This window comes from Entelurus aequoreus, linkage group LG06, assembly GCF_033978785.1.
Source record: "Entelurus aequoreus isolate RoL-2023_Sb linkage group LG06, RoL_Eaeq_v1.1, whole genome shotgun sequence".
NCBI lineage: Eukaryota > Metazoa > Chordata > Actinopteri > Syngnathiformes > Syngnathidae > Entelurus > Entelurus aequoreus.
The window spans coordinates 17,741,469-17,762,658 of record NC_084736.1 but is presented as its reverse complement, the minus strand read 5'-3'; the positions used below and the strand labels follow the sequence as shown (position 1 = coordinate 17,762,658).

General features: G+C 38.1%; 1 protein-coding gene across 1 annotated transcript; it reads right to left on the bottom strand.

Moving 5' to 3' along the window:
* Positions 1-1,913: 1,913 nt before the first annotated feature.
* On the bottom strand, positions 1,914-19,970 carry nmt1a (N-myristoyltransferase 1a). Its single transcript, XM_062050135.1, has 12 exons — positions 19,833-19,970; positions 15,954-16,041; positions 15,629-15,773; positions 15,433-15,551; positions 12,729-12,820; positions 12,460-12,576; positions 10,583-10,753; positions 10,395-10,503; positions 10,137-10,307; positions 8,362-8,526; positions 8,151-8,288; positions 1,914-2,725 (listed from the first exon to the last, which is right to left on the bottom strand). The coding sequence occupies exons 1-12, from the start codon at positions 19,934-19,936 to the stop codon at positions 2,705-2,707; spliced, it is 1,440 nt and encodes a 479-aa protein (XP_061906119.1). The 5' UTR covers positions 19,937-19,970; the 3' UTR covers positions 1,914-2,704.
* Positions 19,971-21,190: the final 1,220 nt, after the last annotated feature.

The window sequence follows — 21,190 nt, the reverse complement described above, 5'->3', positions numbered from 1 at the left end:
ACATGTTGGAATTGTGCAAATCGTAACCATGTGATGTTCCTTGTTAATAAGCACGTCTAAAAAAAATATGAACCATGGCATGCATTTAGTTTCCACAGAACTACACTATATTGCCAAAAGTATTTGGCCACCCATCCAACTGATCAGAGCCAGGTGTCCTAATCACTTGGCCCGGCCACAGGTGTATAAAATCAAGCACTTAGGCACAGAGACTTTCTACAAACATTTGTGAAAGAATGGGCCGCTCTCAGTGATTTCCAGCGTGGAACTGTCATAGGATGCCACCTGTGCAACAAATCCAGTCGTGAAATTTCCTCGCTCCTAAACATTCCAAAGTCAACTGTCTTTATTATAGTATAATGGAAGAGTTTGGGAACAACAGCAACTCAGCCATGAAGTGGTAGGCCACGTAAACTGACAGAGAGGGGTCTGCGGATGCTGAAGCGCATAATGCAAAGAGGTCGCGGACTTTCTGCACAGTCAGTTGCTACAGCACTCCAAACTTCATGTGACCTTCCAATTAGCCCACGTACAATACGCAGAGAGCTTCATGGAATGGGTTTCCAGGGCCGAGCAGCTGCATCCAAGCCATACATCACCAAGTTAAATGCAAAACGTCGGATGCAGTGGTGTAAAGCACGTCGCCACTGGACTCTGGAGTCTGGGTTTGGAGGTTGCCAGGAGAACGGTACGAGTGTGAAATTTGGTGGAGGCGGAATTGTGGTGTGGGGTTGTTTTTCAGGAGTTGTGCTTGGCCCCTTAGTTCCAGTGAAAGGAACTTTGAATGCTCCAGGATACCAAAACATTTGGACAATTCCATGTTCCTTGTGGGAACAGTTTGGAGCGGGCCCCTTCCTCTTTCAACATGACTGTGCAACCAGTGCACAAAGCAAGCTCCATAAAGACATTGATGACATAGAGAATGGTGTGGATGAACTTGACTGGCCTGCACAGAGTCCTGACCTGAACCCGACAGAACACCTTTGGGATGAATTAGAACGGCGACTGAGAGCCAGGCCTTCTCGACCAACATCAGTGTGTGACCTCACCAATGCACTTTTGGAAGAATGGTCGAAAATTCCTATAAACACACTCCGCAACCTCGTGGACAGCCTTCCCAGAAGAGTTGAAGCTGTAATAGCTGCAAAAGGTGGGCCGACATCATATTGAACCCTATGGGTTAGGAATGGGATGGCACTTCAAGTTCACATGTGAGTCAAGGCAGGTGGCCAAATACTTTTGGCAATATAGTGTATGTTGCATATACTATTAATTGGAGAGGCAAGGCAACCATTTGCTTTGACCTTTAGATAGCTTGGTTCGATCTCTGAGCAGTAGTATTTTTATGGTTTGTAGACTAAATTGTATTAACTTCAAATCTAGTTACCTCTCGTCATTTTAGACAGCCTTAAAACGAAGCTATAGGGGATGGACTTGCCTAATATCCACATATAAAACTGCTCGAACCATAAGTCTAATTGTGCATTCTTGAACAGCCAATAAATAACGCTCCGAATTATATTAGTGAAAAACATTTAAAGGTCTGTTGATTTTTTTCTAGCATTCTAGAAAAAGGAGGAAGGGGATAATCAATATTTCCCAGATTTATTCTTGCTCCAAAAACATCACCCGCAGCTTCACATGCTGTCTCCATACTGCCCTTTTTTTTTTCAACGATTGCAAAAACCCCACATTTGACACGAGAGACTTGACCTCCCCCACTCTGCTTCCTATTTGCACAATGTCGCAACAAACTTTTATTTATGCCGCAAAACTTCTAGTTAGGTATTCATTCCACACGCGACATCGCTGGAAAAACGTAACATCGCAGCAAATAAAGAACAGCGGTATAATATTGCTTGCTTTGTATTACGACTGGTTATTGACTCGATGTAAAAAGTCTTACAGCAAAAGACATTTTGTCCAGCAGATTTATTGGTACCAAAGGTCTAAGCCAGCGACGACGTTGCAATCATATCACGATACAGTATATCAGATCCCTGCGTCAGAGAACCTCTGAGCTGGACCCGCCGTGGTTCTGCTGACTATCCAGTCTCTCCAAGCAGTGTTAGAACAAACGCTTTGATGGGAAAATAAAAAATAAAAAAAAAGACCTAATGATAGAATGAGAAAAGCCCTTATCTGCGAGTTTCCTGCTCAGTGGTCACACGAATAAAGGTTTATCTTATCGTCTTCTGCTATTTTTCATCTCTAAAACTTCATGACAAAAATGAACCTCAATTGCAAATAGCACTCCAAAGTAAAAACAGCAGGTCTCTCGTGTGTTAGGGTAGAAGTTTGCAGTCAAGTTGAGTTATTTACATGCTTTTTTTCCCATGTTTTGCCGGTTGCTGACAGTGAGAGTTTGGCATGCAGTCACACTTGCAAACTGCTCTTGTGTGTTTTGGTACAATCAGGATAGCTCACAGGGGGAAAGTACGCGTGTTTGTGTTGATGTAACCACGATGGCTTTAAGGTCCGTGTGAAGAAGGGAGGACAGCTGACACCCCCCAACCCCCTTCCCCCAGAGCTCCCTGCCTGGCAGCGATAGTGCAGGTTAAAGTTCAAAAGATAAAAAGAAAACAAAAAAGAAGTAAAAATGGGCGGTAAGCTTCTCCCGGAGCTCTTCACTCTATCAGTCAGGTGGCGGGTGCGATGGTGCGGCCGCGTGATCTGTCGCTAATGCTCCGTCCTCATTGGGTCGTCACTGCAAGACCAGTCCGACCTGGGGGGCAAAAACATCGGAATAAACCATACTTGCCAACCTTGTGACCTCGGAGGGGGGCGTGGTTATTTACAGCTAGAATTCACCAACTCGAGTATTTCATATATATATATATATCATATATATATATATATATATATATATATATATATATATATATATATATATATATATCATACATATATATATATATATATATATATATATATATATATATATATATATATATATATATCATACATATATATATATATATATATATATATATATATATATATATATATATATATGTATGTATGAAATACTTGACTTTCAGTGAATTCTAGCTATATATATATATATTTTTTTTTTAATTTCATTTTATTTACATAGAAGAAAAAAAAAATACTTGAATTTCAGTGTTCCAGTGGCTAGCCATTAGATGGCAGTATTGTCCTGTTTAACTTCTCCATTCATGATGAGTATATCATTTCGGCCGCCATGTCTGTAATTTCCTCGTTCTTCTGCTTCGTCTCCTTGTTGTGTGCGCAGTTGTGCACTCTATAAAAGCCCTAGATGTTATGACGTCTTTGGGAAAGCGGACGTGAGAACAGGCTGTCCCCACTCAGTCTCAGGTCCGCATTGAGCTGGAGGGGGCGTGGCCTCCAGCTCCGGCTGAATACCGGGAGTTTGTCGGGAGAAAATCTCTGCCGGGAGAGGCGCTGAATATCGGGATTCTCCCGCTAAAAACGGGAGGGTTGGCAAGTATGGAATAAACAGGGATTACACAATGTTGCCATTTGCTCCATCCTAAACATGTCTTTCTGGCCCTGCTCTTCCATTCCAGTCCTCCAGGTGGTGGCAGTCAACAATGCAAAGTATTTAATACACAAACTGGACCAAGTGGCCCCAGCGTAAGCGGACTACAACGCACTTTGGCTTGCTAGAGTGGAAGGAGTGAATCCTGCCAAGTTATGCACCATAACGTAGCTACATCTTCATCAGACCAAACACCACCCCACTGTTAAAAAAAAGGAACTGCGTTCCCAGTGAATGTGCAAGTAAAAACATGTTTTTTTCCCCATCTTTCTACTATTAAGCCAATCAGCAGATCATGTTGTGTGTCTTGTGATATTTGTTCCTTCCTGTCTACCTGTCCCCTCTTAAACAAGACACTAGCAGACAATGTTTTGATGTAGTCTTGTTTGCTATTTGTTTTGCCATCCTTTCTTTCCCTTGCAAGCCAATCACTAGCAGATCATGTATTCTCCATTGTATTGTTTTAATTTTCTCTTTGCATGTCCCCTCTTAAACAAGAAACTAACAGACCATAGTGTTTTCTTGTTTGCTATTTGTTTTGCCATCCTTTCCCTTGTAAGCCAATCACTAGCAGATCATGTAGTCTCCATTGTATTGTTTTAATTTTCTCTTTGCATGTCCCCTCTTAAACAAGAAACTAACAGACCATAGTGTTGTCTTGTTTGCTATTTGTTTTGCCATCCTTTCCCTTGTAAGCCAATCACTAGCAGATCATGTAGTCTCCATGGTATTGTTTTGATTTTCTCTTTGCATGTCCCCCCTTAAACAAGAAACTAACAGACCATAGTGTTGTCTTGTTTGCTATTTGTTCGGTTTCCCCAATCACTGGCGGACCATGTCGTCGTCGTCTAGATATTTGTGTTTTCTTTTCTGCCTGCCTGTGCCCTCTTACACCAGAAACTTGCAAACAATGTCTTATTGTTGTCTTGTTTGCTTTTTGATCTTGGTTTCTAGTCCTTTCCCATTTAAACCGGACAATAGACAATGTTATATTGTCTTGTTTACTACTACTTCTCCATTTCCCATATTTCCCCTCTTAAGCCAATCACTTGCAGATCATGAGTCTTTGGATGTTTTGCTCTCTTTTCTGTCTGCCTGTCCTTTGTTAAACCAAGTACTAGCAAACGTTGTTTTTATTCTTGTTGTTTTTTGTCCTCCATTTCCCGTCTGTCCCCTCTAAAACCAGAAAGTAGCAGACAACATTTTATTGTCTTGTTTGCTTTTTGTTATCCATTTTCTGGTCTTTCCCTTCCTAATCCAATCATGAGCAGATCATGTCTTCTTCAGAAATTGTGTTCTCTTTTGTGTCCGCCTGTCCCCTCTTAAACCTAGTACTACTTTAAGCTTGTTGCTGTTGTCATTTGTTTGGTTCTCTGTTTCGGTCTTTCCCCTCTTAAGCTAATCGTGTTTAAGTCTGATATTTTGTTATTCTTTTCTTTCTGTGTATACGTTTTAAAGGGGGCCCATTACGCTTTTCCTCTTTTTTGACCTAGAAATGTTGTTACAATGTCAGGCACTGATGTTAAACAATGTCTAAGCGTCAAATAAAAAGGTTCATGTAGTTGGAAGTGAGATCCGCAAGTGCTTTTGGATCGCACTGCACATTGTGTATTTTTTTTAAAGTGTGGTCACACTGACGTCAATGCGAGCCAGACTTACTTATACAGGCATAAGGGATGAATACTGGCAAGAACTTCAAGTTATCACAATAAAATACAGTATTTTAATATCCTACATACCGTATTTTTCGGACTATAAGTCGCAGTTTTTTTCACAGTTTGGCCGGGGGTGCGACTTATACTCAAGAGCGACTTGTGTGAAATTATTAACACATTACCGTAAAATATCAAATAATATTATTTAGCTCATTCACGTAAGAGACTAGACGTATAAGATTTCATGGGATTTAGCGATTAGGAGTGACAGATTGTTTGGTGAAAAGTATAGCACGTTCTATATGTTATAGTTATTTGGTTGACTCTTACCATAATATGTTACGTTAATATACCAGGCACGTTCTCAGTTGGCTATTTATGCCTCATATAACATACACTTATTCAGCCTGTTGTTCACTATTCTTTATTTTAAATTGCCTTTCAAATGTTTATTCTTGGTGTTGGGTTGTATCAATTAAATTTCCCCAAAAATGCGACTTATACTCCAGTGCGACTTATGTTTTTTCCTTCTTTATTATACACTTTTCGCAGGTGCGACTTATACTGCGGTGCGAATTATACTCCGAAAAATACGGTAGTTCACTGATTATTTTAAAGTGTAGCTTAAAATATATTATATAATAAAGCGGAAGTCAATTCATCCTTGAGGTACAATCAGTGAAAAAACATGACAAAAAATACATAAATAAAATGACATTAGACACGGTTTGCACCTTACTCAAAAGGTACATTTTTAAACCAAAACTATAACACCACCTACCTTATGTTACCTGCAGTAGTTTTCCCCCTAAGTGCAATATTTTTGTACAATTATAAATTGTACCCTATAAAAATTGCTCATCGGTTTGATTAATTTGTCTGCCGCCAGGCTTGTCACTCACCGCTGTCTAATATATTGTTGTGACAGTTAATGTATTTTACTTGCTCTTTATTCCGTTTCCTTCTTCTGCCTCCTCTTTAAACCAAGCTAAAGAAGGTGTTATGGTCGTTGTCTTCAGTTTTCTCTCTGTCCCCATCAAAACAACTGTTTGGTGGCATTGCAAATTTATGACACACCTTCCCTAACCGGTGTCACGGTCCTATGTTGCACCTGTCAGTTATGGGGTCAGCATAAAGCCATGTGCAATGTGACAACTAAGGGGGACATACAGTCTATACAGAAAATATTCAAATGTAATCTGCTACACAGAACTGTATAATGTAGAACAGTGGTCACCAAACTTTAAGCTAAAGATCCCTGGGTTCAGCCAAAAACCAAAACAAGATCTAACCCTATATTTATACTTCAAAAAGAAAAGAAAAAAAGTTTCATTTATTTTTGCTAATATTGTTTTAAAGACAAATCTTTACATTGTTATTATTGGCTGATGGCAACAATTTGTTTTTTGTCATTATGTTTCTTGCCGTTTTCCCAATTTTTGCGTTTTTTTTTGTTTTGTTTTTTGTAATGTGCCTAGTGCCAATAACAAAGGAGTCACGGGCCACTTTGGGCACCCCAGCTGTAGAAGCTAACTGTTTATGGCCACTTTAGTCTTAGTGCCGTAGTATATTTGTTCATCCTATTGTCACATATGGGATGCGAGTCAGCTTATGTCAGCGTCGAGAACAGTATAATCAGCTGTACACCTGGCGGGTTTCTCCTGTGTGATAAAGAGGGGATGAACTGGGAAGTCCTTCTTTAACTGCCGCCTTGTTCTATCATATATTACTGCCTTTGCACATGTCAATGTTTACTTTTGTATGCACAATAAATCAACACCAAATCCGTACTTTGGAGCAATGTTTACAGACTCTAGTATTTGGCTTATTACTTCCCGTTGCAGGAGAGCGATGATGGTCGTGGTTGAGGGAAGTTGTTTGATGTTGGATGCTAGAAAATGTCCGATGCAATACAACAGTCAGCCTTATTGTAATCATTGCAGCTCTATGAATTTTGTGCACCCCATGCCATGTGCGTTTGCGAGACGAGCGGGTGCAGTGCGCGCCATGCAGCCATGCTCGGGGTGTGGATGTGAGGCTGAAGAGAGAGAGAGTCGAGGCGTGCGTTCAGGGGTTAAAATGCGGGCCTGTTGGCGGGTCTGTTGGTCACTCTCCTGGTTGGGGTGTCACCGATGTCAGAGTAATATTTTATTTTTCTAATATTTTCGGGATCGACAGGTAGGGTCCCATAAAATCGACTGGTCGATCGGGATTGACGGGTTGGCGACCCCAGATGTAGAGCACGGGTGTCCAAAGCATGGCCTGTAGCTAATTTTTTAGCAGCCCGCAGCACATTTGTTAGTGTTTTAATATTAGCATCCTAGCTGATTTGATCATTTTACAGGTACACAATCAGGATCAAATATTATCGTAATTGACGAATGATTACGTTAGTATGCTAGCTTTTTTAAATTTATTTATTAAATCTAATTTTGTAGGTAAACTCCTCAGTCATATTTTGGTACTTGGTGCATGCTAACGTTATCAGGCTAAAATTTTAAACACATTTTTCAGGTATACACCTTAGAATAACATATTTTGGTACTTTAAGCACATTACAGTTAGCATTTTAGCATGCTAAATCTTTTAGCATTTTTACACCTCAGTATCATGTAATTTGGTATTTCACTAATGTTAACGGTAAGCATACTATAGTTAGTATTGTACTGTTAGCATGCAAGCTTTTTAAGCTTATTTTGCTCATTTTTTGTTACTTGGCGCTATCGAGCCAGCGTGCTACTATAGCATCTCAGTTTGGTTTTGGCTCTTCAGCATTCACACAAAATTTCTACCAAAGTTGTATATTCTTGTTCTTTGAAAAAAATCTATATATTGTATCGGTTTTTAAGGTGAAAACTACCAAAATGGCCCCCCTATCCTTTGATTTGTCCACCTGTGGCACTCTGTGGAAAAGGTTTTGGCACCCCTGATGTCGGGGTTGAGGAGGAAATATTCATGGTTTTACAGTGTACCTTTTCTGAGCCCATGCTGGGACACTTCCAATTGTAAAGGTAATACTGTAGATTGCCATCGCCGATGCCGAACTTCAGCTTCTCCAGGAAAGTCTTGTTTTCCATCAGGTCCAGTGCATTGAAGACATCAAAGCCTTTCTGGAAGGCAGAAAGAGGTCTGTTTAGCCACCTGACACAGAGGACTAGGATTATACATACTGGGGTCACACACTGATTTGGCCAGGATGAGGGCGTCTGACATCAAGTCCAGCAGCGTGGTGGTGGTGTGCACGTTGTAGAAGGAGTAGGCGGCTTTTAGACTGCGGTGCACAGGGTGGTTCATGATGGTGGAGGGCAGCGTGTAGAAACTCAGCATGTCCGTCACTTTTCCATCATTCTGCCAAGAAAACAACATATTTTAAGATTAAAATTGTAAAAATGAGACAAAAAAACCCACTTATTTATTTTAAAAGTCAACAATATTAACATGAGATTAAAACAGCAGTGTTTAAACTGTGACTGTGCGTTTCTTTACCTTCTGTGGTCAATTTTATTAGAATTTGCGTTTATCAAGAAAATTGCAATTAGCACTTATGTTCTAAAAAACTACATTTATATATATATATATATATATATATATATATATATATATATATATATATATATATATATATATATATATATATATATATATATATATATCTTAGTACACAACCTTGACTACAAGATACTTTAAAATAGGTTGGGTTTTTATGCCAGTATAATGCCATCAATACATTTGCATCTCAATAAATGTTCATATCATGCAAAAGTTATTTTATTTAAGGAATTACAATTCAGACTAAGAGATCAATTAAAAGAAGTTGTTGCAGTTAATTTGTTGATAGGAGCATGAACCAGTAAATCACAACGGTTAACTTTTACCATTTTTCCCATGTCATGAAATACTTTGAGGGTTATATTAGCTGAATTATCAAATGATAAAAAATAAACAATTAGGGGTGTCCCAATACAACTTTTTCCACTTCAAATACGATACAGATATTGAAGCCTTGATTATTGGCCGATAATGATATTGATTTGATCCAATAGACAGGAATCATACATATATTATTTTGTAGTGTGGAATGTTAGAAAAGGTTGGATCAAGTGAACTTATTCAAACGGAGAACAATGGTAGGTGTGACTAACACCAATTATTATTAACTGTTTGGAATAAATGTGTGCTGTCTTTAAGTTGAAGAGGAGTGGCAATTGTTTTGTAGCGACACCTAGAATTTATCATTCAGTGAATTAAATGATGCGGACACATTTGTTACTGGAGACTTTCTAATAAGCTTCTGCCTTGGAGCCTTTGTACAAGTAATACGCAACTATAATTATTGGTGACTTTGTACAAGTAATATGCAACTATAATTATTTGATACTTGTTTATGTTAACAAGTGTGCCGTTTTACACGGCAATATTGTTCAATTATTATTACGTATGTCTAGCTTATGTGCTATATATATATATATATATTATGAATGTGTATATATAAAATATAAAAATATATATATATAAAATGAATGTGTAGGAAACGCTGTATTGCAGACAGCGCTGCAGAAAATGGCGTGCATTTTGTTTAAATTCGGTTTCGGTAGTGCGGTTTTGCTATGTATATCAATACATATTGTAACGACCAGCTGGTGTTAATGTTTTATGTTCGTGTGGTTTGGATTTGATGTCAGTTTTTCCCTTGTTTACAAACACACCGTCCGTGTGGTGGAGAATGAGGAAGTGTTGTTTTGTCAGGGGGAGTGAAAAACTCAAGAGACAAAAGTGTTTTCATGGGATATATATATATATATATATATATATATATATATATATATATATATATATATAGTAATTACCATATTAGCTTGATTGACATTTGATTGACATTTTCCTGAAAATTGTAACATAATTTTGGAGACGACAGTATGTCGCCTGTCCCGTTACAGGCTGGAGTGACGTGTATTTACCTCCACCAGGTAGGTGTCGATGATGTTCTCCTGGGGCAGCAGCCAGTGGGCCACCTCCTCCTGAGTCATGGCGGGCACCAAGTTGAAGTGGTTCAGATACTCGCGGAGGAGGCGGTGCACGGCGGGCACATCCTTCTTGGTCATTGGTCGCAGACCCGAAGTCTTTGGGGCCTGAAGAAAGAAGACGGTGGTGAAGCACAAAAAAGGAGTACCTAATGAAGCGGCTGGTGAGTGTTAAATGTGCAGTGACCACCATACATCAGGTAGACGGTACAACTTCATGGTGCGCTGCATCGTCATGTTCCTGCTCAGGTGGGAAAACTTCACCTCGATCAGTTTGCGTGGGTTCAGAGAGCGATGCCAGTACCTGCGCGTTTACAGAACATTGCATGTTTCCAACAAGGCGCCTTTCTCACTGAGCGTGTCCATTTCTTGGCGAGACCCACCTGCACGTGCCCACAGGTTTAGGCAGAACCACTCCGGCCGTATAGACCGCCTGGAAGATCCCCTGCAGATTGACCCGTCTCGTGATCTCTCGAATCAGTACCGGAGCGACTCGCTTAGCTCGAAGCTTCTTGTGAACGCACAGGAAGTTGATCTCTACCATTTTTTTCTCTCTAAAAAACAAACACCAAATTAACTCTTTATAACTCACATAAGTTTGTTTTTTAGATTAGTAGGTTTTCATTAGTTATTAGCCAAACCGATTATCGGCACCGATATTTGGCATTTTTGATGTGTTTAAAAAATGTTTTGGTCGCATAAAAAAAAAAAAAAAATACAACTACAACAGAACTACTTTAGAAGATACAATATATACAAATAAGATAGCAGTATTTAGTAATTAAAAAATAAATATTCTGTGAAGTAAATAGTAATAACCACTGCTTAATCACCAGCCCTTTTGCGCTGCATGAAAAAGTTTTTTTTGATAGAGGCCAATTCTGTATTTATTTAACCAATTTAAGGATAAAATATTCTCTCATTGTCAATATTTCTCTACAAATATGTTTTGATATCTGACAAGGCATATATATATATATATATATATATATATATATATATATATATGGTTGAAAAGACAAATCATGTATTTCATTATGTGTTTCAGTCATGTGACACTGCTATTCACTGACACTGCCATAATAGCTTTCCAAAAAAGTTGTCTGTATAGGCTTGGGGAAAAAATATTGCACATTCCTATTGAAAAGCAAATAAACTTAGGAATTTTGCTTAATACATCACAGCATTGCAATCTGACACAATGCAGCTACGCCCCCTGGTGGCTACCATTGTCATTATAACACCAATGCTTTCCAATTAATGAAGACTTTAAAATTAATATATATATATATATATATATATATATATATATATATATATATATATATATATATATATATATATATGAGTTCTTGTGAGAAATCTTCCCAACCCCTTCTTGCAGTGCTGCTCGCCCACAGTACGTCTTCTTTGCTTACCTGTCAAATCTTCCAATTTTTGCTAGGAAATTCAGTTTTTATTCTTTCCTGGCGTATTCCATGTCTCGTTTTGTGTGGGTTTTTGCTACTGCAGCGATGGAGACGCTCGACAAGCCTCCTGCCGCAACACTCGCAGCCTGGGCTCATTAAAAGAGCACGGCAAGTTTCATTTTTTGTAATTTAATTAAATAACGCGACAGAGATGGATGACGGATAAGGACGACAGAAAATATATCACTGCCAAAAATCCTAACTATGTTTAAATATCTTGACGAATAGGAGACTTATTGTAAAAGTAAAGAAGAGCAGGCAGCAACTCAAACATTCTCATACTTTCTGTAACATCCAGGGAAAACTGATGTCCGCCAGCTTTAAAAATGTCTCACTCTAAGCAACGAGAAGTAGTCGAGAATTTTATTTTAATGTTCTCAATATTTCAGGGTTCCTAATTACAAAATCTTACAATGCACTAGTATGAAATCGAGTAGATGGCGAGTTATTGTGATATAGAAAAATCCCCTATTTGTGCCAATTTTCTATATTATGAAATGCACACATGATAAAGGTGTTTGCGAAATCCCCAGATGTTTTTATGCTGCTAAATTAACCACAATATTAGCACTGCATAAAACATTATATACTGGTCCGACATTTCCTAAAAAATTATGTTAAAAAACAACTTAAAGCCTTGTCCAGTGGTTTACTGAGGTATACTATTTATGTTTAATAACTTTTAATGCAAATGAATATCGGCCTCCCTGACTACTAATAATCAGTTCATAAGAATACTTAAAGTTTAATATCCCGCTTCAGTAGAAAAATGTTATTCAAGAGCTACGTACATGTCATAGATGCGGATATTGGCGGGGATGGCACTGATGAAGCCCACAAGCTTCTGGTTGGAGTTCACCCTCACCCCACAATGCCATTGAGGCAGCCAGCCAGGGGGCCGCAGTGCCCTGAGAAAGAAGAAAATAGTGTCTCCATTAAATAATTTGCATCAGACATTAACTGTGTTCAAATATTATATGTCAGAGCAGATGTATTTCTGAAATACAGCTTAAAAATAATATCAAAATCAGTGTTCAACATTGAGCATGAAAACATTTACCAGAGAAGGAAGTCAGGTGAGTAGTCAAAGCGGAACATGTTGTCATCATCTTCAACGTAGTTCTCATTGAGGAGGGTGTAGAGCTCCTTGAGCTGGTTGAAAAGACAAATCATGTATTTCATTATGTGTTTCAGTCATGTGACACTGCTATTCACTGACACTGCCATAATAGCTTTCAAAAAAAGTTGTCTGTATAGGCTTGGGGAAAAAATATTGCACATTCCTATTGAAAAGCAAATAAACTTAGGAATTTTGCTTAATACATCACAGCATTGCAATCTGACACAATGCAGCTACGCCCCCTGGTGGCTACCATTGTCATTATTACACCAATGCTTTCCAATTAATGAAGACTTTAAAATTAATAGATTAAGAAGTCGCCCCTCATCCATCTCAAACAACCCTTGGATGATATTATCAAAAAATTTAAATCTAATTTAATGCTTTTTGATGCAATTTAAAAGAGAGTGTAATGCCCATGTCCTGCCACATATGGTTACTAAATATAGTCAAGAGATTCCAATTGTCTGTATACACACACAATTGGAAACCTTTGACAATAATACTCTTGAATGATTGACTGTTGCTACTAGTGAATTAGAATTGACCCGCAAACACTGATTTATCTGAGGATTTTTTTTTTACCTATTTACTTTTCTGAAGTAGTAGTAGCAGCAGCTGACAGTTGTGGTGGCTTCAGCAGAAGTGGCTTTGTTGGTCATGCCAAATAAATTATGAACCGTTAACTGCTGCCTGCCTTTAATCGCCGACTTGTGATGAGCTAATAGCGTGTGCGATTTCACCATATTGATGTCCATTGAGTAAATTTAAGAGGTCTTTTGGCACATTCTGTAGAACACCTCTCTGTGTTTATAATTGGCGAGCTTTAACCACAAAATTTCAAAAGTTAACCAATCAGCCACTTTTGCTGAAATTTGCGGTTTCCCATTCCACCGACATGGATTCATTGTCTCGCTTTCGCTACAACAAAGCACGCTCACAGGATGTAGCATTTCAAGTGTCCGGTGTTCTGACTTCGTTTACCGGCCATAGACAATAGCAAATTTAAAGGTTCCGCCTGTCAATCATCACAATGTACCTTCAATCAAAATTATTAAAGGAGGCACTGCACTTGAGCCCTCTAAATAAACATCCAAATATATCTCTTTAAAACATGCTGTAAAAATGCATATCCTCTGAAAATATGACTTATAATTAGCTACCAAATGGAAGATACATAAAAAATCAGGATACAATTTTTAAAACAAATGTTAAATGTTTTATGGAATAATAAATGAACATCATACAAGGAATGCAAATGATGCATGTGTTTGAAAACGGATGACTGATTTAAACATTTTAGAAAAGGACATGTCATGGAATAATATTGGAAAATACCAATAAGCCCTTTATATGCACTAAAAAGAGGCTGGGTTAATGAAACATATTGAATAGATTGTATTTTACACCTCTGTTTTTTTAAATGGGTACAGTAAGTTATGTATAAAGTGTCAGGCAGCTGAAGGAACTATTATTCATTTACTGTGGGAATGTCAGAGGATAAAGAGTTGTGGTCTGCTGTGAGAATTGTCTTAGTTGTCCATCTTAGGCCACCGTAGGTCATGTGAGGTGTCTGCGTCACGAGAGTAGCTAATGTCAGCCAAATTAGCTCATGTGTGTTGAACTGGAGACGACTGAAATAAACAAACAATCTGAGCTTCCTTATTACCATGACATGTGACCAAAGAATGGCAAAATTTGGGCCTGCGGAGCCGCTTAATTTTGCCGTCCAGTGGAGTGGCCGCTATGCAGGCAGCGCTTTTGGATCGTGTCCAGTTTGAAAGCCATAGACGAAAGAAAGAAACACATAGCAATTTATCGCTGACCGCAACGTTATTACCATATTTTTCGGAGTATAAGTTGCTCCGGAGTATAAGTCGCACCGGCCGAAAATGCATAATAAAGAAGGAAAAAAACATATATAAGTCGCACTGGAGTATAAGTCGCATTTTTGGGGGAAATTTATTTGATAAAACCCAACACCAAGAATAGACATTTGAAAGGCAATTTAAAATAAATAAAGAATAGTGAACAACAGGCTGAATAAGTGCACGTTATATGAGGCATAAATAACCAACTGAGAACGTGCCTGGTATGTTAACGTAACATATTATGGTAAGGGTCATTCAAATAACTATAACATATAGAACATGCTATACGTTTACCAAACCATCTGTCACTCCTAATCGCTAAATCCCATGAAATCTTATACGTCTAGTCTCTTACGTGAATGAGCTAAATAATATTTGATATTTTACGTTAATGTGTTAATAATTTCACACATAAGTCACTCCGGAGTATAAGTCGCACCCCCGGCCAAACTATGAAAAAAAGTGCGACTTATAGTCTGAAAAATACGGTATGTACATTTTCTGTTCTCGTTTGTTTGTTTGATTGATTGATGTATTGATTGCCGGCCAAATCCGACAACTACATTTTTAATGCCTCTGGACATCGTATTTAATGATTTTTGCTAAATACATTTAATGACTTGTAATATTTTTTTATACCCCGTGTAATATGTTGGGTTTTTGATGAACAGTTTGCACTTCAGTGTCTCTTAACACAGCAAAGAGAAAAACTTTTTTTTGTGCAAAATAGTGATCCTCTCCAGTGACAACGAAGTAATGTCACATCCTCTTACCACAGCGGCATTGCCCAAGTCGAGGGTGTCCCAGCTGAAACCCTGCGGGAGGCTGTAGGGCTCCACGCGAATGTTGTCCTTGTCGGGTTCAATGGAGCCGTGCGATGTCACCGTCTCGCCTGAAGGGGAAAAAAATCCCAACAAAATACTTGAATGGCGGCTCATCAGGGAGACCAAACGAATGCAGCGGTCTTACCCAGCTTTGGCACCGGCTGCGTGTCCCAGAACTGGTAACTCCTCCGGGTGGCCTCCTCCATGGTCTTGGCGGGACCTTGGCACACGGACAGGAGCTCGATGGCTGTTTGGATCTCCTGCAGCTTGTCAGCGGGCAGCGAATTCACCTGGGAGAAATAGCAGAAAAGCCATGCAATCAAACCGTTCAATACTCTAAAACTATTTTGTAGTATGTTTTTAACTAATAAACAGCATAAAAACGGTTTTAAGATAAATATTTGCTCAAGGAAATATACTTAGTTTTTTCTTTAAGTCTGGAAAAAAAAGCACTTATGTTTCAGTCATACCTTTGCAATAGGATCTTCAGAGACTTCTGTGACACTGCTTTTCTTCTTCTTCTTCTGCTTCTTTTTCTTCTTCTTGGCACCACTGTCACTGATACACAAAACATTAAGATTTTTAAAAAAACATCTGTTTTGTCTTTTTTCCAGTGCTAGTGGGATTTCATATTTTTACTGCATATTTTACAAGTCCAGGCTGACTAAATATGAAGGTTTATTTCATGTATGCATATCTGCAGGTGTGTTTGTTCGGTGTGTAACTGATTTTTCAGCACAGGGCCATTCCAATTCACAAATTTAGTGAGACAATCAAAATGTCCATTCGGCATTCTGATGCACCTCCGCAAGCTCAGGAAGTGTGCATAACAGTGAACGAAATGGCGAGGCAGCAGTTTGCAGTTGTTAATGCTTCCTTCAAAAAATCTTTAAACTGTTTACACAAAAGCCAATCTGTACATTTTGTCCCTTTCTGTAAATGAACGGAACAATCACCTTAAAACCGGGATATGGCCTACCGTTACACCCTTACTATTTGTGTAATGAGGCAGAGTGTGGCCCAAAGACAGCAGGGGTGTTATTAAGATTTACGTCTTATTTCGGAAAAAAAGAAGCTACAAAGAGACAGACACTAAGTTTTGATTTATAGTCTGTTTATGGCATTTTCTCACAAATTTAAAAACTATCAAAATGGCCTTTGCATTCTTTAATTTTTTAATTATTCAACACCTTTAGATGTTGATAGAAACAGCTTTTTTCTCATTACATTATGTATTTTTGCTCTTTTTTTGTTACATTTTTACCGTTGCTTTTTTTAGACAATATGTTGCGAGTCATCAAAACAAATGGCCCCAGGTCCGCACTTTGGACATCCCTGCCTTACAGTACATTACGATATTGACAATTACAATGCAGCTTATTTACTTTAGGCTAAATTAGACAAAAACACATTCAACTGACTCTCAAAAGTCTCAGAAGACGGAGCACCAAATTTAATTCATATCGTCCAGTGATCAGGTGTTTTCTGCCAAATAGCCACTACAGGGGTTGCAAGAAAAATAGATTATTTAGATATTTATGCTTTGCTGGCATCTCAAATCACTTTAACCTCATGTCCTCGCACAGCTAGTGTCATAACCTCCTTATTCACCCACGATCCCATCCATCCTTCTATCCTTACAGAGCATAATCTCATTATTGTCCAAGGGCGAGTCCTGGCCGGCCCACATTTGTGACACCAGCCCAGATGGCGTGTCACATGACCTTTTTGCCGAGGGTCTACAATGCATGTGGACTCATGTATGGATGGATGCATGTACAAGTGGGGGGTGTTTGACAATGGACAACAAAACATTGTAGTTTGTTCTACAAGCTTCCACTTAGCAGCAAAGGGCCACAAGTGTTCTTTGTGCTCGTCGGTCGCTTGGGTAAAGCGTCACATGATCAGGTTTAAAAAAAACCCAAAAAAAACATTGACGTGGTTTCCAGTTTAATCTTATCAAGAGAAGATTTCTCAACACATTCCAAAAAACATTGCATGGTAAGAAGTGGAGCACAATACAAAAAATGCTGCCCTAATTCAAAAGGGAACTGTATTTTTTTTTTTTCAAATGTTTGCCTATTATTCACAATCCATATGTAAGACATATATATTTTTTTTAATGCATTTTAAGTCGTAAAATACAGCAAGTACAAGGGGTGGCTAACAATGTGGCTAATGGGGGAACACTATACAGCCCATAAAGCCCTCTAAAAAACATTCAAACCAAAAATTGTTTACCAAGTATTATGGTTAGTTATTATAAGCTCTAACATTAAAGAACTAATTTTGGCCACACAGTGATCACAGAGAACTAACTAGCTTATGCTGCTATATTGATATATATATATATATGTATCTTAGTTGTTAAAAGTTGATTTTAGATTATAAATCATGCCTCTCACATGGGTAGTAGAAGGTTCTGGCCATTAAACCGTGACATTTAATTTAGACCTGGAGATGGTGAGAAAGACACAAAAAATGCTTGTTTGCGGCCACCTTTTTCCTTAGGTGGGTTATGATTCATTTTTAATCCAAACAGGAAGATATACACATCCCAGTGAGAGCAGACATTGTACAGTAAGTGATTGTTTAGCACTTAGCAATACTGCTACGTGATGCTTAGGGTTTCACTAAAGCTGCATTTGTTTAGCACAAAGCTTTTAAAACTGTAGCTCATCCTACTTATATTCAGACTAAAAAAATATAAGGTTCCTGATCATTCTCATTTGTCCCAAAGTAGTCTTCGGTGGCTCTCATGAAGTCTACCGTATTTTTCTGAGTATAAGTGGCTCTGGAGTATAAGTCGCACCGGCCGAAAATGCATAATAAAGAAGGAAAAAAACATATATAAGTCGCATTTTTTGGGGAAATTTATTTGATAAAACCCAACACCAAGAATAGACATTTGAAAGGCAATTTAAAATAAATAAAGAATAGTGAACAACAGGCTGAATAAGTGTACGTTATATGACGCATAAATAACCAACTGAGAACGTGCCTGGTATGTTAACGTAACATATTATGGTAAGAGTCATTCAAATAACTATAACATATAGAACATGCTATACGTTTACCAAACAATCTGTCACTCCTGATCGCTAAATCCGATGAAATCATATACGTCTAGTCTCTTACGTGAATGAGCTAAATAATAATATTTGATATTTTACGGTAATGTGTTAATAATTTCACACATAAGTCGCTCCTGAGTATAAATCGCACCCCCGACCAAACTATGAAAAAAAACTGCGATTTATAGTCCGAAAAATACGGGTACCATGAATAGTAGTGTTAATGTTGTAGGAAAAAGTGAACTTTGTGATGCGCTGTTTGCTTGAATGGGTATAATACCTAAATGTTACATGTTATTATGAATGCGCCTGTTACTACATTACATTTATACTTACAGCGTGTATAAAAAACAATGGAGGCTTTTGGATGGTTTTTTTCAAGCGCTTTATTGGCTTCATTGTTAGATGACTTTTGCTAGCGTTTTTTGTATATTTAGAATGCATTAAGGAGGAACAATTGTGTTCTTGTCTTACACTGGGACTGTGAATGATGGGCTGAATTCCAAAAAAAGTGCAGTTCCCCTTTTTAATTTAATCTCCAATTTGCATATTCCAGTAGCTGGACACACCTTAATATTTGCTTTGTAATGTTATCATTTCATGAATATTAATGTGAGAAGTCAAACGGTTGCCGTTTACTGCTAGTTGTGTTCCGAAATTGGACCTTTTAAGGAAGATCTACAGTCGGTGTTCAAAGGGGGATTGAAAACAACGTCAAGGGCCCGGTTTGAACAAGACCACCTATTTAATGAAAATACACATAAAGCAACTAGTTTCGTTGTAATTTTGGCTACTTTGTTCAAGAGGGTTTACTCATAGACAATGGGAGGTTTTGACAGCTATGTTAGCTTGCACGCTAATTAGCAAAATGTCAATCAGGATTGAGTTGGTTTAGACACACTAAAATATACACAGGAAGCGTATGTTTTCTTAAAGTGTCAACAAAGTCAAAGTGATTGTTCTGTGGGATTTGAAAGAGTAAGTGTAGTTTTGATAGCTTTGTTTTCGGCTTTCCAACAGCCCTACAACGCCTTTGCTAGGCGTCGCGGAGCTTCAACCCCGCCCAAATGACCGCTTTGGACCAATTGCATCACAGAACACTAAAGCAAATACTTCCCCCAGCCAATGGGGTTACAGCAAGTGGGCGGGACATCCACCCCGAGTCGGCTAGCTCCCCCGACAAGCTCGCCCTGGCCAGCATGTCTCGCCTTTACTTTTGTCTCGTTTCGCCGTGATTATTCTCTCAGCGCCACGACGCCCGCCAAGCTTTCTTACCCATCGCCCAGGTGGTGCTCTTCGTTTTCACAGTCGCTGCAGTGTCCGTGGTCTTCTACGTCTTCTTTCCCCGGCAACGGTGCTGTCTCATTCTCGTCCGCCATCTTCAATCAGGAAGTGGAGCGCCAGCGCATGTCCTCTAGGCCTTTAAACGTCCCTTGCTCTCATTGGTCAGCGGGTGGTGACGTCACTGTTGACATTAACTGTCAGCATGTTTGCTTATAAATATGTTAAAAATAGTGAATGCATCGCAAAATAGTATTGATCAATGTCACAATGGATGTGTTTTTTCCGATATTCTCTCTACAGACAGTATCACAGACTCCTCAACAACATGTGTACAGCTCCACTAATGGAAATTGGAGTGTTACTTTCAAAGGCAAAATTAAAGTATTGCTAGAAACATAATTTTATATGGGACTTTATTGTATTATATGTATAGTACATGTTCCAAAAATAAAAAAGCATAGAACACCACCAGAATTAGTGATATTACAAGTCAAAGTGATGAAGCTTAGTGTTACGCTCATGACTTGGTGTAACTAAACATTACCCTATAACAGGGGTGTCCAAACTTTTTCCACTGAGGGCCGCACACGGAAAAATTAAAGCATGTGGGGGCCATTTTGATATTTTTCATTTTCAAACCATAACAAAATATATGGATTTTTTAATTTATTTTACCTTTAGGGTCTCAGTCATTAAAATGTTAAAAATAAGTCAGATTATTATTTTTTTTTAAATTATTTAACGCTTACAGTAAATCTCTATATCAACTTCAAGTTGATATAAAGTAATACAAATTAAAAAAAATGTTTTATGGCTCTTCTGTCAAAAACAACTTAGTTTTTTTATAGTAAAACTGAAATATGTAGTATTTAGTAATTAGAGCCCTAAAAGATCAATAATGCAGGACACCATTGATTTTAATTATTTCATATTTTTGAGTAATCACAGAGAAAAGATAAATACAAAATCACTAAATATATTTGGGATCCAAAAGGTGCCCCACTCATGAAGTGATACATTTTTATTAGGTTTTTCTTTTACTTTCAACACTTAAGTTACGAGATCAACTTCAGATATATCTGTCGATTTTGTGCTGGAACTATTATTTTGTTTGTTTTATGTGCTTTTGTCAAATAAAACTTTGTTTTTATATGGCTACTACACAATATATGCAATATTTACCACATAAAACATTTTAAAGTGAAATATTTTAAGTAATTGGAGCCCTGAAAATAATTCATTATAATATGGATTTTTTGTCTTTTTTTTTTTTTTTTGAGCAATGGCAAAAAAAGAAATATAAAGAAAGACAAAAGAAAAAAAAATAGCCTGCATGGCAGCTTTTGTGT

Coding starts and splice junctions, on each gene's coding strand:
- nmt1a (XM_062050135.1), bottom strand. CDS start 19,936: ATGGCGGACGAGAATGAGACAGCACCGTTGCCGGGGAAAGAAGACGTA. Junction 16,042..19,832: donor GAGCACCACCTGGGCGATGG/GTAAGAAAGCTT, acceptor TTTGTGTATCAG/TGACAGTGGTGCCAAGAAGA. Junction 8,527..10,136: donor TCGACACCTACCTGGTGGAG/GTAAATACACGT, acceptor TTTTCTTGGCAG/AATGATGGAAAAGTGACGGA.